Raw genomic sequence first — 12,202 nt, 5'->3', positions numbered from 1 at the left:
GCCGCCAGGTACATCAAGATCGGCGACAAGGAGGTGGAGTACCACCCGCAGTTCCGCCTCATCCTGCACACCAAGTACTTCAACCCCCACTACAAGCCCGAGATGCAGGCCCAGTGCACGCTCATCAACTTCCTGGTCACCCGGGACGGCCTGGAGGACCAGCTGCTGGCCGCCGTGGTGGCCAAAGAGCGCCCGGACCTGGAGCAGCTGAAGGTGCAGCCAGAGTCGGTCATGGGCAGCCGGGCGGCTCGAGGAGCGACACACCCCCCCCCACCCCCGTGAGGGTCCCTGGCTCTGGGCCTCCCTGGGAAGGCGCCTCGTACATCCCTTCTCCCGGCTGCTGCGCCTGTAACTCCACCAAACACCAGTCCCAATGGTGCCCCACGGCCTACAGTGCCACCCGCTGCCCCGCAGGCCTGGCCTGGCTGCCCGCCCCCGTGTGCCCGCCATGCCCTCGTGTGCCTGCCATGCCCTGCTGCTTCCACACACTGGGCTCAGAGGGGACCCAGGCCCCACGCCTCCCCACGGCCCCGGGGCCTTCCACATGGTGACCAATGACCCGCAGCCAAAGGGGCCACAGGCGCTGCACTGCGCGGGGCTCCCTGCCCCCCGGCTTCCGTTCAGGGCCCCCCACCCCACCCCTGTTCTCTCATCCCAGCCCCGGGCCCCGGGCTTGCAGGGCCCTGGCCTCGCCCTGGAGGCCCCGGGGCTGGGCCGTGTGGGTGGGACCATGCCCACGGCCGGCTTCCCTCTGGGCTCTGCCTCCTGCAGGCGAACCTCACCAAGTCCCAGAACGAGTTTAAGATCATCCTGAAGGAGCTGGAGGACTCGCTGCTGGCCCGCCTGTCGGCCGCCTCGGGCAACTTCCTGGGAGACACCGCGCTGGTGGAGAACCTGGAGACGACGAAGCACACGGCCAGCGAGATCGAGGAGAAGGTGCGCCGGCCCGGGCCCTCAGCGCCCGCCGTCTGCCGACAGCCCCCAGGATGGCTTCCGAGGGAGCCAGGGCGCTGGGCCCACCCGCTCGCCGTGCTGTCCACCCGCTGGGCTCACTCGGCCCCTCGGTTTGGCTTCAGGTGCTGGAGGCAAAAATCACAGAAGTGAAGATCAATGAGGCGCGAGAGAACTACCGGCCGGCGGCCGAGCGGGCGTCCCTGCTCTACTTCATCCTCAACGACCTCAACAAGATCAGCCCCATCTACCAGTTCTCCCTCAAGGTGCGCTGCCGGCCGCGGCCCGGGGCACCCTCGGGCGGCGGGGGGGTGGGGCGGGAGCTCACCACCCCCTCCCCAGGCCTTCAACGTGGTCTTCGAGAAGGCCATCCAGCGGACGGCGCCCGCCGACGAGGTGCGCCAGCGGGTGATGAACCTGACGGACGAGATCACCTACTCCATCTACGTGTACACGGCCCGCGGGCTCTTCGAGCGCGACAAGCTCATCTTCCTGGCCCAGGTCACCTTCCAGGTGAGGCCCGCTGCCCGGCAGCTGCTCGGCAGGGTGTCCCTTTGGGGTGAGGAGGCGGGTCTGGGCCTCGACGGGGGACGCTGTGCAGCCATGCGGCCGTGCCAGTGCCGCAGAGCTGGAACCCGTTAAAATGGTACATTTTATGTCTTGTGTTTTCACCACGGTTATTTTTTTCTTTCTTTTCTTTGATTTTAGAATATAAAAATAAATCTATTACCAGATTGTAGATACAAAATAATCAGCCATTGTTTCACCACAATTTAAAAGCCGGCATGGCTCAGGGGTTGAGCGTTGACCTACGAACCAGGAGGTCACAGTTCCATTCCAGGTCAGGGCACATGCCCAGGTTGCAGACTCGATCCCTCCCTCTTCCTTCCTCTCTGAAATCAATAAAAAATAGATTTATAAATAAATAAAAATTAAAACAAGGTGAAGACCAAGTTCTCCAACCTGAGGGGCAGGGCAGTGTGTCCCACAGGCACGGCAGCGACTCCTCACACCTCCTGCCAGTGGCGGCTGAGCGGTGCCCGTGGCGGCTGAGGGGTGCCCGTGGCGGCTGAGGGGTGCCCATGGCGGCTGAGTGGTGCCCCTGCCCGTGGTGGCTGAGGGGTGCCCATGGCGGCTGAGGGGTGCCCCTGCCCATGGTGGCTGAGCGGTGCCCTGCCCATGGCAGCTGAGGGGTGCCCCTGCCCGTGGCGGCTGAGGGGGGCCCGTGGCAGCTGAGCGGTGCCCCTGCCCATGGTGGCTGAGGGGTGCCCCTGCGCCCACAGGTCTTGTCCATGAAGAAGGAGCTGAACCCGGTGGAGCTTGACTTCCTCCTGCGGTTCCCGTTCAAGGCCGGGCTGGTGTCGCCTGTGGACTTCCTGCAGAACCAGGGCTGGGGCGGCATCAAGGTGAGCGGTCGGACATGAACACGTGCTCGCTGTTCCCTGGCCCTGCCCGTGTCCCCGCCTGCCGCCAGCCTGGTCTCGGGCGCGTCCAGAGGTCCCCGCCTTGGCTCTCCCACCTCGTTTCCAGGAAAAGCAAAGCGTCAGGCCCCTCCTCACGTGCTGTCCACGCTCCGGGTCTCAGGTCTCTCCGAAACCACCTGAGGGAGGCCATCCCTGGGGTGAGACAGGCGCCCTGGTCCAGATCCCGCTGAGAAGCCGCCCGAGTCGCGTCCCAACCCGAGGCCCCTCCGGGGCCCCCGCTGCGTCCGGCTGCCCGTGGCTCATGGCCTGAGCGGCCGGCAGGGCCCGGAGCCCGGCTCCCACGGCGTCTGCCCGCAGGCCCTCTCGGACATGGACGAGTTCAAGAACCTGGACAACGACATCGAAGGGTCCGCCAAGCGCTGGAAGAAGCTGGTGGAGTCGGAGGCGCCCGAGAAGGAGATCTTCCCCAAGGAGTGGAAGAACAAGTCGTCGCTGCAGAAGCTGTGCATGGTGCGCTGCATGCGGCCCGACCGCATGACCTACGCCGTCAAGTGAGCGCCCGGCGTGGGCGGCTCCGCGCTGGTCCTGGGGCCGGGGCGGCGGCCCCGAGGCCTTGAGCGTCGGCCGGTGTTGGGGGTCCTCCCCGTCGGCGGGTGGGACCCTGGGCCTCAGCTCACCTGAGCGAGGAGGGTGCCCAGGGTTATGATGAGGGGCAGGCGCCACCCCGTGAGCTCTGAGGTTAAAGGCAAGAGGCGCGGGGGGCATGACCTCCGTGGCCCAGAGGAGCCCCTGCAGGTGTCGTGGGGAGGAGGGCGAGGCTCAGCGTCGACACCGGGACCGTCCCGAGGGGGCCACCTCTAGGGCCATCTCGGCGCCCTTGCAGAGAACATTCTAATTTCCCAAGCGATTCCTGTGGACTCGAGCCCCCTCCCCACCCCACCCCCACCCCCCGTGGGCCTGCCATTCATTTCTCGGGGTGAGGGAGCCGGGGTGCCCAGAGCAGACACAGCCAGGGCGGGAGCACCCACACCCTCCCTGCCCGAGGGAAGCAGGCCGCTCTGCTAGAGCCGCCAGGAGACTGCCTCCGGCCCCGCTGACGGCCGCCTCCCCCAGGAACTTCGTGGAGGAGAAGATGGGCAGCAAGTTCGTGGAGGGCCGGAGCGTCGAGTTCTCCAAGTCCTACGAGGAGAGCAGCCCCTCCACCCCCATCTTCTTCATCCTCTCCCCGGGGGTCGACCCCCTGAAGGACGTGGAAGCCCTGGGTGAGTGCGGCCGGCGACCGTGCCTGTCACCGGAGGCGTGACCCCTGCCACCCGCCGGGTGGTTATTGCGTGTCAGAAACACGGAGAATGGCCAGCGCTGGAATGAGAGACCGTGTGGCTACTGTGTGAGACAGTGTGGCGGTTCCTTGGGGAGATGCACACAGAACTACACATGACCCATAGAACTACACATGACCCACAGAACTACACATGACGCATAGAATTACACGTGACCCACCGAACTACACATGACGCATAGAATTACACGTGACCCACCGAACTACACGTGACCCACAGAACTACACATGACCCATAGAACTACACATGACCCATAGAACTACACATGACCCACAGAACTACACGACCCATAGAACTACACGTGACCCACAGAACTACACATGACGCATAGAATTACACGTGACCCACCGAACTACACGTGACCCACAGAACTACACATGACCCAAAGAATTACACGTGACCCACCGAACTACACGTGACCCACAGAACTACACATGACGCATAGAATTACATGTGACCCACAGAACTACACGTGACCCACAGAACTACATGTGACCCACAGAACTACACGTGACCCATAGAAGTACACGTGACCCACAGAGCTACACATGACCCATAGAATTACACGTGACCCACAGAACTACACGTGACCGAGCAACTCCATGCCAGGCACAGACCCCAAAGGAACTGCGACGTGCTCAGACGAGCGCTTTACACAGGTGCTCACTCCCAGCAGCCAAAAGGCAGATGCACCCAAACGCCCCCGCCACGGGAAGGCATGGCCACGGGAAGGCATGGCCACGGTGTGGGTGCTGCTCGCGGTGGAATATCGCTCGGCCACGAAACGGCGGTGGAGCGGGACCTGCCCCGCGGTGAACCTTGGGACCCGGTGCCGAGGGGAAGCAGCAGGGGCCCCGTGTTGCGTGATTCCCTTTATCCGACACATTCAGGGCCGGCCGATCCAGACAGCAAGCAGATGGGGGGCTGCGGGGGAAGGAGGGGTGAGGAGGGGCGTGACTGTCTAACAGGTGGGTTTGCTCCTGGGCGGATGAGAATGTTCTGGAACCAGAGAGGGTGCACAGCGCTGGGCATGTGTTGGAGTCGTACATGTTAAGATGGTGTGTAAACGGTAACTTCGCATGACGTGTGTTTACAATAAAAACGAGTGGGGGAGCAGGCGGAGCTCCCAGCCGTGGGTCCCGAGCCGTCCCCGTGTCACCCGATCGCCCCCACGCGTTAAGCGTTTGCCGGTCTCCCCTTCAGGGAAGAAGCTGGGGTTCACCATCGACAATGGGAAGCTCCACAACGTGTCGCTGGGGCAGGGGCAGGAGGTGGTGGCCGAGCACGCCCTGGACGTGGCTGCGGAGACGGGGCACTGGGTCATCCTGCAGGTGTGGAGCCGCCTCAGGGTGCGGGCAACCCCCTGGGGGGGCCTGGGGCCCGAGAGACAGCGGGTCGTGGGGTTCACGGTCACAGGCAGGCGGGTGGCGCCCACACCGGGTTCGGCTCTGCCCGGGCCAGCGGGTGGCTGAGGCGTCAGGGACTCAGGGGACAGCGGGACCCTGCAGGGGTGAGACACGGGCTTCAGGCCTGAGACCCGAAGGAGATCCTCCTCAGAACACAGAACACTAGTGACCAAGTGCCCTCCTCCCCAAGGAGGCTGCGCGTCACGTCCTGGGGGAACCCCAGCTCACACACCCCGAACCCCAGCACGCCCGCCCTGTCCTGGGCCCTGCAGCCTCCCAGCCCCCCTCATTCCGCCGTCCCCCCTGCCCCCCGGGCTGCCCGACTCCTATGGACCCCAGTGAGGCTGACTCGACCCACAGGGCCTGGCCTGCTCACTTTTGCTGTTGTTAATCCTCAGCCGAGATATTGTTTCCATTGATTTTTAGAGAGAGTGGGAGGGAGGGGGAGAAAGAGAGAGAGAGACCTCAATGAAGAGAGACATCGGCTGGCTGCCTCCTGCTCACGCCCTGGCCAGGCTGGGGATCGAGTCTGCAACTGAGATGCGTGCCCTTGACCGGAATCGAACCTGCAACCCTCAGTTCGAGGGCCGATGCTCTAACCACTGAGCAGACCGGCCGGGGCATGGCCGAGCGGCCTGTCCTTGGGGCCCAGAGCAGGGAGGAGTGTGTGCGGCGCTAACACGGGTCTTGGCCGCAGAACATCCACCTGGTGGCCCGGTGGCTGGGCACCCTGGACAAGAAGCTGGAGCGGTACAGCACCGGCAGCCACGAGGACTACCGCGTGTTCATCAGCGCCGAGCCCGCCCCCAGCCCCGACTCCCACATCATCCCCCAGGGCATCCTGGAGAACGCCATCAAGATCACCAACGAGCCGCCCACGGGCATGCACGCCAACCTGCACAAGGCCCTGGACCTCTTCACCCAGGTGGGCGCTTCCTGCTGTGCCCGTGCCCAACCCAGGCCCGTCCCCGTCTGAGCCGCCGGGACCCAGAGCACACGCAGTCGGGGACCCAGAGCACACAGAGTCGGGGACCCAGAGCACATGGGGTCGGGGACCCAGAGCACGTGCAGTTGGGGACCCAGAGCACACGGAGTCGGGGACCCAGAGCACATGGGGTCGGGGACCCAGAGCACACGCAGTCGGGGACCCAGAGCACACAGAGTCGGGGACCCAGAGCACACGGGGTCGGGGACCCAGAGCACACGGAGTCGGGGACCCAGAGCACACGGGGTCGGGGACCCAGAGCACACGGGGTCGGGGACCCAGAACACACGGAGTCGGGGACCCAGAACACACGGGGTCGGGGACCCAGAGCACACGGGGTCGGGGACCCAGAGCACACGGGGTCGGGGACCCAGAGCACACGGAGTCGGGGACCCAGAGCACACGGAGTCGGGGACCCAGAGCACACGGAGTCGGGGACCCAGAGCACACGGGGTCGGGGACCCAGAGCACACGGGGTCGGGGACCCAGAGCACACGGAGTCGGGGACCCAGAGCACACGCAGTCGGGGACCCAGAGCACACGGAGTCGGGGACCCAGAGCACACGGAGTTGGGGACCCAGAGCACATGGGGTCGGGGACCCAGAGCACACGGAGTCGCTGGGCCTGCAGAGGTCAGACTTGAGCTCTGAGGATGCTCCACTCTGCTGCTCTCCATCCACACCACCACCAACACACACGCACACACATGCATGATCACACACGTGCATACGCTCATGTACACTCCTGTAGGCATGCACTCGCACACACCCCTGCACAAGCACCTGTGCACGCACATGCAGAGACACGCTCACACACACACCTCGCACTGCAGTCACCGTATTCCTAAAAGGACACCCTGACATGGCGGGTACGCCCCCTGCAGGACACCCTGGAGATGTGCACCAAGGAGATGGAGTTCAAGTGCATCCTGTTCGCCCTCTGCTACTTCCACGCCGTGGTGGCCGAGAGGCGCAAGTTTGGGGCCCAGGGCTGGAACAGGTCGTACCCCTTCAACAACGGGGACCTCACCATCTCCATCAACGTGCTGTACAACTACCTGGAGGCCAATCCCAAGGTAAGGGGGCCTGGTGGCGGCTCAGCCCCCGCCCGCCCTCCTCCTCTTCTTGGTCTGTCACAGCTGGGCCGATCTGACTCTAGGGTCGCCTCAAGCCCGCCCCCCTGAGGCAATGACGGGCAGGCGGTCCTCGGCCGCCGCCCACAGGTGTCAGCCTCTGCTTGCTGCCACGCTCCCCGGGGTCAGGTGTCCGGCACCCGAGCAGGGATCCCCCCAGAAACCCCAGCCCCTTTGGGTGGCCTGAGCCGGCGTGGGCAAGGATGGAGACGGAGCCCAGGTGGAGAGGGAGGGAGCGGACGCTGCCCGTAGGAACCCGAGTGTGTGGTCAGCCGCACAGCAGGGAGGACGGCACAAAGCCAAGCGCCTCCGGGCATGGCCTGGCCCTGAGGGCCCAGCAGGCCCGTCTGCAGACCCGGAGCCTCCCGTGGCCTGAGGCGTGACCCCAGGGGGGACCGAGCCGGCAGCGAGTGGCCTGTCCCCCATGGGCGGCCCAGCGGCCTGTGTAGAGACCGGACACCACCCACCTCGCTTGGCCGACTCCCAGGAGGCCTGGCGCTCACCCTGCACCTGCCATCGGGGCCCTGGGAGGAGGCAGAGGCCGTCCCCTCCTCACTCGGCTCCTAAGAGGAGGGGCAGTAAGAGCAGCGCTCGGCTGCGGGTAAGGGGGCGACGCGGGTGGGCAGAGCCGCATCGTCAGAAGGGGTGCTGGTGCCAGGCGCCTGGGGTGAAGCCCAGCTCTGCTGCGCTGGCTGGACCCCGCCCCCTGAGCCTGGGGACAACCCCCAGGCCTCCAAGCATTAGGGGCTCAGTGAGGAAAGGTGGGAGGTGCCCTATTTTAAGAAGCTGTGCAGGTGGGTGGGGAGGGCGGGGAGCCTCAGGCGAGGGCAGGGAGCCTCCCCGGGGCGGCCTGTCCAGGGCTGACCTCTGATGACCTATGGCCCCGGAGAGAACCCCACACCCCCGGCCGAGGCAGCCACCACAGGCCACCAGCCCAGTCAGCCGGAATGTTGTTTGGTTCCCTGGGGGAGGCGGGACGGCCCGGGCAGAGGTCACTTCCTGCGGCCCCATGCGGTGGCCCCACGGCTGCAGACACTCGGGGGGGCCCGGGCGGCCGCGTGTGCAGTGGATCAGACAGGGTGCTGGCACCCCGTGACCTGAGACGGGATCGGGGTGCGCACACCGAACCGCTGCATGGGAAACGGGAGACTGTCCGTGTCACTTTCTCGTGTGGGAGGAAGCATCCTGCTAGTCACGCACCCCCCTCCCCCGCACACACGCGCCAGGGCGGTGGGGGAGGAGGGGGTAAGGGCAGGCGCCGGCCAAGCTCCAGGGAGGCACCAAGTGACCGAGCTGGCAACGTGGCCCTGTCCCTCGGCCCGCGGTCCTCCCGGGGAGGCCTGGCGACGCGTCCCACAGGCACGCGGGCATTCCATCGGGGAATTCCATCCGCAGGTGCGGGTGGCCGCCCCGCCCGGGGGGAGGAGGAGGACCGTCCCAGGCGTCCTGGGGGAGGGGAGCGCGGAGGCGGAGGGGCAAATGCGTGAAATGCAGAAGCTGCCGCTCAGCACACACCCACGGTGACCCCGCGACCATTAGGGAACATTCAGTCCGACCACAGGCACGCGAGGCCACGTCAGAACGACTGGCCGGCAGGATCAGAGCCTGACTGGTCAGCGCGCTCTTCCTCGGGGCGTGACCGGCCGGGACTGGGTGAGCTGGCCACCGACACGGTGCCCACTCGCCCTCAGGAGGCCGGTGCTCAGGGACACGCTGCGTGCGTGCAAGGCGGTGGCGGGCGGGCGCCGTGAGGCCCCACACCCCGCGGCCCAGCACGTGGCGGCCGCCAGCGCCCCCAGGGCAGTGCGCCCAGCGGGTCCGAAAGGAGCTAAAACACACCCTGGATTGCAAAAGCTTGAAGCAAACGGAACGGAGCGCCAGGCAGGACGCACAGACGGCACCTCAGTGGGGCCTGAGGGAGGACCCACCGGAGACCGAGGATGGACGTCATGGCCACCAAGATGCCCGGGGCCGAGAGTCAAAGCCCCCCGGGCAGAACGAGACCGCTCTGCTCCGTGGACGCGGAGGGAAGGGCCGCCGGGCCCACAATGTCCCCGAGTGTGGGCTATCGAGGAGGAGCGGGCGCAGGGCGAGTGGGGCCAGCGGGGGGCTGGACGGGTGAGGGCCCCGGCAAAGTCACAAAGTGCAGGGAGAAGGCTGTGGGCAGAGGCCCAGGGCTGCTCCCACCGGAGACAGACACGCAGAAGGGGGTGGGGCGCGGGGAGACGAGCCTGCGGGCATTGGGCGAGGAAGGGCTACTGTGCGGGGAGCTGGCCTCTCACCCACGCAGACAGGGGCAGCGCCCCTCACTGCGGCCTCCTCCCCAGGTGCCTTGGGACGACCTCCGCTACCTGTTTGGGGAGATCATGTACGGCGGACACATCACGGACGACTGGGACCGCCGGCTGTGCAAGACCTACCTGGTGGAGTACATCCGGGCCGAGATGCTGGAGGGCGAGATCCAGCTGGCCCCCGGCTTCCAGATCCCCCCCAACCTGGACTACAAGGTGAGGAGGCTTCCCGGGGGACCGCGGGGACGGGTCAGTGCGTCCTGGCCGACTGGCTGGTGAGAGCCTCACGTCACGGAAGGAATGTCAGGAACTGAGCCAGAGCAGGAACCAGATGGGGGGCTGGGGGCGAGGAAGCACCCGGGAGGGGGCTAGGGCAGCAGTGGGGTGCACAGAGGGTGGGATGTGGGCAGAACATTCTGGTAAGAAGGTCCTTGCTGACCCCACCCCCACCCCCGTCTCAGGGTTACCACGAATATATCAATGAGAACCTGCCCCCCGAGAGCCCCTACCTGTACGGCCTGCACCCCAACGCGGAGATCGGCTTCCTGACGGTCACCTCGGAGAAGCTATTCCGCACAGTCCTGGAGATGCAGCCCAAAGAGACGGACTCAGGCGCCGGCACCGGGGTGTCCCGCGAGGAGAAGGTGGGGGCCTGACGTGCAACCCACCCAGTGACAGTGAAGGGCAGTGTCCGGAGCCCGGGCTCACCAAGTGCACCCCGATTGGCAAAAGCCCCTCAGAACCTGTTAGCAACCACACAACCCCCGACCCTCGGTGACCCCACAGGGGAGGATGCAGGTGCCTGGCTGAAGGTACCAGAGGCTCCCCTGACAAAGCCACAGGCCTTGACAACAGGACGCGACACCCTCCCCCGTCATGTGTGCTGCTATGCTCTGGCCACGCCGTGTGCCTTTGCTCCCGGATTCAGGGCTGGGAACGTGGGCACGGGGCGGGGGGGGGGGGGGGGGGGCGGGGGGGGAGAGTGGGGGGGGGCAGGCTCCGGCCCCGAGACCTGATGGGGGCGGCGGGGCGGGCGCGGTGACACCCGCGGGCTGACTCCTAGGTGAAGGCCGTGCTGGACGAGATCCTGGAGAAGATCCCGGAGTCATTCAACATGGCCGAGATCATGGCGAAGGCGGCGGAGAAGACGCCCTACGTGGTGGTGGCCTTCCAGGAGTGCGAGCGCATGAACACCCTGACCAACGAGATGCGCCGCTCGCTCAAGGAGCTCAACTTGGGGCTGAAGGTAAAGGGCAGACGGGTCAGCTGGGCCCGGACGTGACACGGGAACCGGGCTGGCCCCCCAGGCTGACTCACCACCTCAACTACAAAGAACCACCTACCCCAGGCCCCGGGGCGCCTCGGGCCCCTGGCGCTGGCCCCCGAATTCCCTGGTCGGAGCTGTGGGCGACCAGAACCGGCCCTGGAGGGCATCCTGACTGTTCCCAGCAGGAGGCATGACGTGGCCCCCACGGGCATCTGCAGAAGCACCCGGTGGCCCACACCCCATGGGAAACCACGTTCCCACGACACAAGTGGGTGGGGCTCTCCCGCCTTGGCAAGAGCAAGGCCCACGACTGGCCGGGTCTGCATTGCACCGCGTGGCCCAGCCTGGGCCCCCAGCACCCATACGTCTGTCCGTCCCTCAGGGGGAACTGACCATCACAACAGACATGGAAGATCTGTCCACGGCGCTATTTTACGACACGGTGCCCGAAACGTGGATGGCCCGGGCCTACCCGTCCATGATGGGCCTGGCAGCCTGGTACACGGACCTGGTGCTCCGCATCAGGGTGAGGATGGGGTCCCTGGCCTCAGGGCACCCCCCTGTTCCCAGAGCCCGTGGGAGCACGCTGCAAGGGGGTGTGTTCTGAGGCCTGCAGGCCCGCGGGCCTGGCCTTCGTCAGAGCAGGGTTGGGAGGGTGTGCCAATGCCCACAGACGCCGACAACGCAGGCCCTTCCTCCCGGGGAAGGAGAACAGCTGCCTCCTGGGCATGGAGGGAGCTCCCGCCACCGCGGCTCAGGGACGGAAGCAAGGCCTCTGCTGGGTCCCCAATTCTCCCTTCGTGGCCCTACTGTCCCCACCCCTCAGACGGGGCGACAGGAGAGCAGTGGCACAGGGGGCAGCGGCTGCACCATCTGCCGTGAGGCCCTGGCGCTCGGCTGAGACCCCTCTCCTCGCAGGAGCTGGAGGCCTGGACCACGGACTTCGCCCTGCCCACCACCGTGTGGCTGGCCGGCTTCTTCAACCCCCAGTCCTTCCTCACGGCCATCATGCAGTCCATGGCCAGGAAGAACGAGTGGCCGCTGGACAAGATGTGCCTCTCGGTGGAGGTGACCAAGAAGAACCGAGAGGACGTGACCGCGCCCCCCCGAGAGGGCTCCTACGTGTACGGGCTCTTCATGGAAGGTAGGCGCCGTCCGGCCCAGAGCCCAGCGCCCGCCGACCACAGGCCATGCGCCTATGGGGGGTTCGCGGAGCTGGTTGGACAGTGACGGGGCCCAGGGACAGGCCGAGACAGGGCTCCGAGGGGACAGAAACAGGCACCAGAGGCAACCGCAGGCCCGCCCTCACCCTGAGCGCCTGTCTGGGGAGGGGCTCCGCCCTTCCAGGCCTGGGAGCAGGGCCCAGGGCAAGTGCATCTGACAGGTGAGCCACAGCCCCTGTGCTC

At 66.3% G+C, this 12,202-nt stretch overlaps 1 protein-coding gene across 2 annotated transcripts in view; it reads left to right on the top strand.

Moving 5' to 3' along the window:
* The window catches only part of DNAH17 (dynein axonemal heavy chain 17), a gene marked incomplete at its 5' end in the record, with an annotated part of 65,708 nt that overhangs the window by 51,741 nt on the left and 1,765 nt on the right, over positions 1–12,202 (top strand). The window contains 15 exons of one of the 2 annotated variants that reach the window (XM_081110337.1): positions 9–213; positions 772–936; positions 1,077–1,217; positions 1,294–1,464; positions 2,235–2,357; positions 2,733–2,926; positions 3,489–3,637; positions 4,919–5,064; positions 5,804–6,046; positions 6,990–7,181; positions 9,566–9,745; positions 9,991–10,173; positions 10,593–10,775; positions 11,179–11,322; positions 11,715–11,940. In XM_081110337.1, the coding sequence (XP_080966463.1) occupies positions 9–213; positions 772–936; positions 1,077–1,217; positions 1,294–1,464; positions 2,235–2,357; positions 2,733–2,926; positions 3,489–3,637; positions 4,919–5,064; positions 5,804–6,046; positions 6,990–7,181; positions 9,566–9,745; positions 9,991–10,173; positions 10,593–10,775; positions 11,179–11,322; positions 11,715–11,940 (2,645 nt within the window). The remainder of the gene's footprint in view (positions 1–8; positions 214–771; positions 937–1,076; positions 1,218–1,293; positions 1,465–2,234; positions 2,358–2,732; positions 2,927–3,488; positions 3,638–4,918; positions 5,065–5,803; positions 6,047–6,989; positions 7,182–9,565; positions 9,746–9,990; positions 10,174–10,592; positions 10,776–11,178; positions 11,323–11,714; positions 11,941–12,202) is intronic. The other variant, XM_081110336.1, reaches the window with a different exon arrangement.

Source organism: Myotis nattereri, assembly GCF_964212035.1.
Source record: "Myotis nattereri genome assembly, chromosome: 16".
Classification (NCBI taxonomy): Eukaryota; Metazoa; Chordata; class Mammalia; order Chiroptera; family Vespertilionidae; genus Myotis; species Myotis nattereri.
The sequence above is the reverse complement of the archived record's forward strand: the minus strand, read 5'-3'. Positions and strand labels throughout refer to the sequence as shown.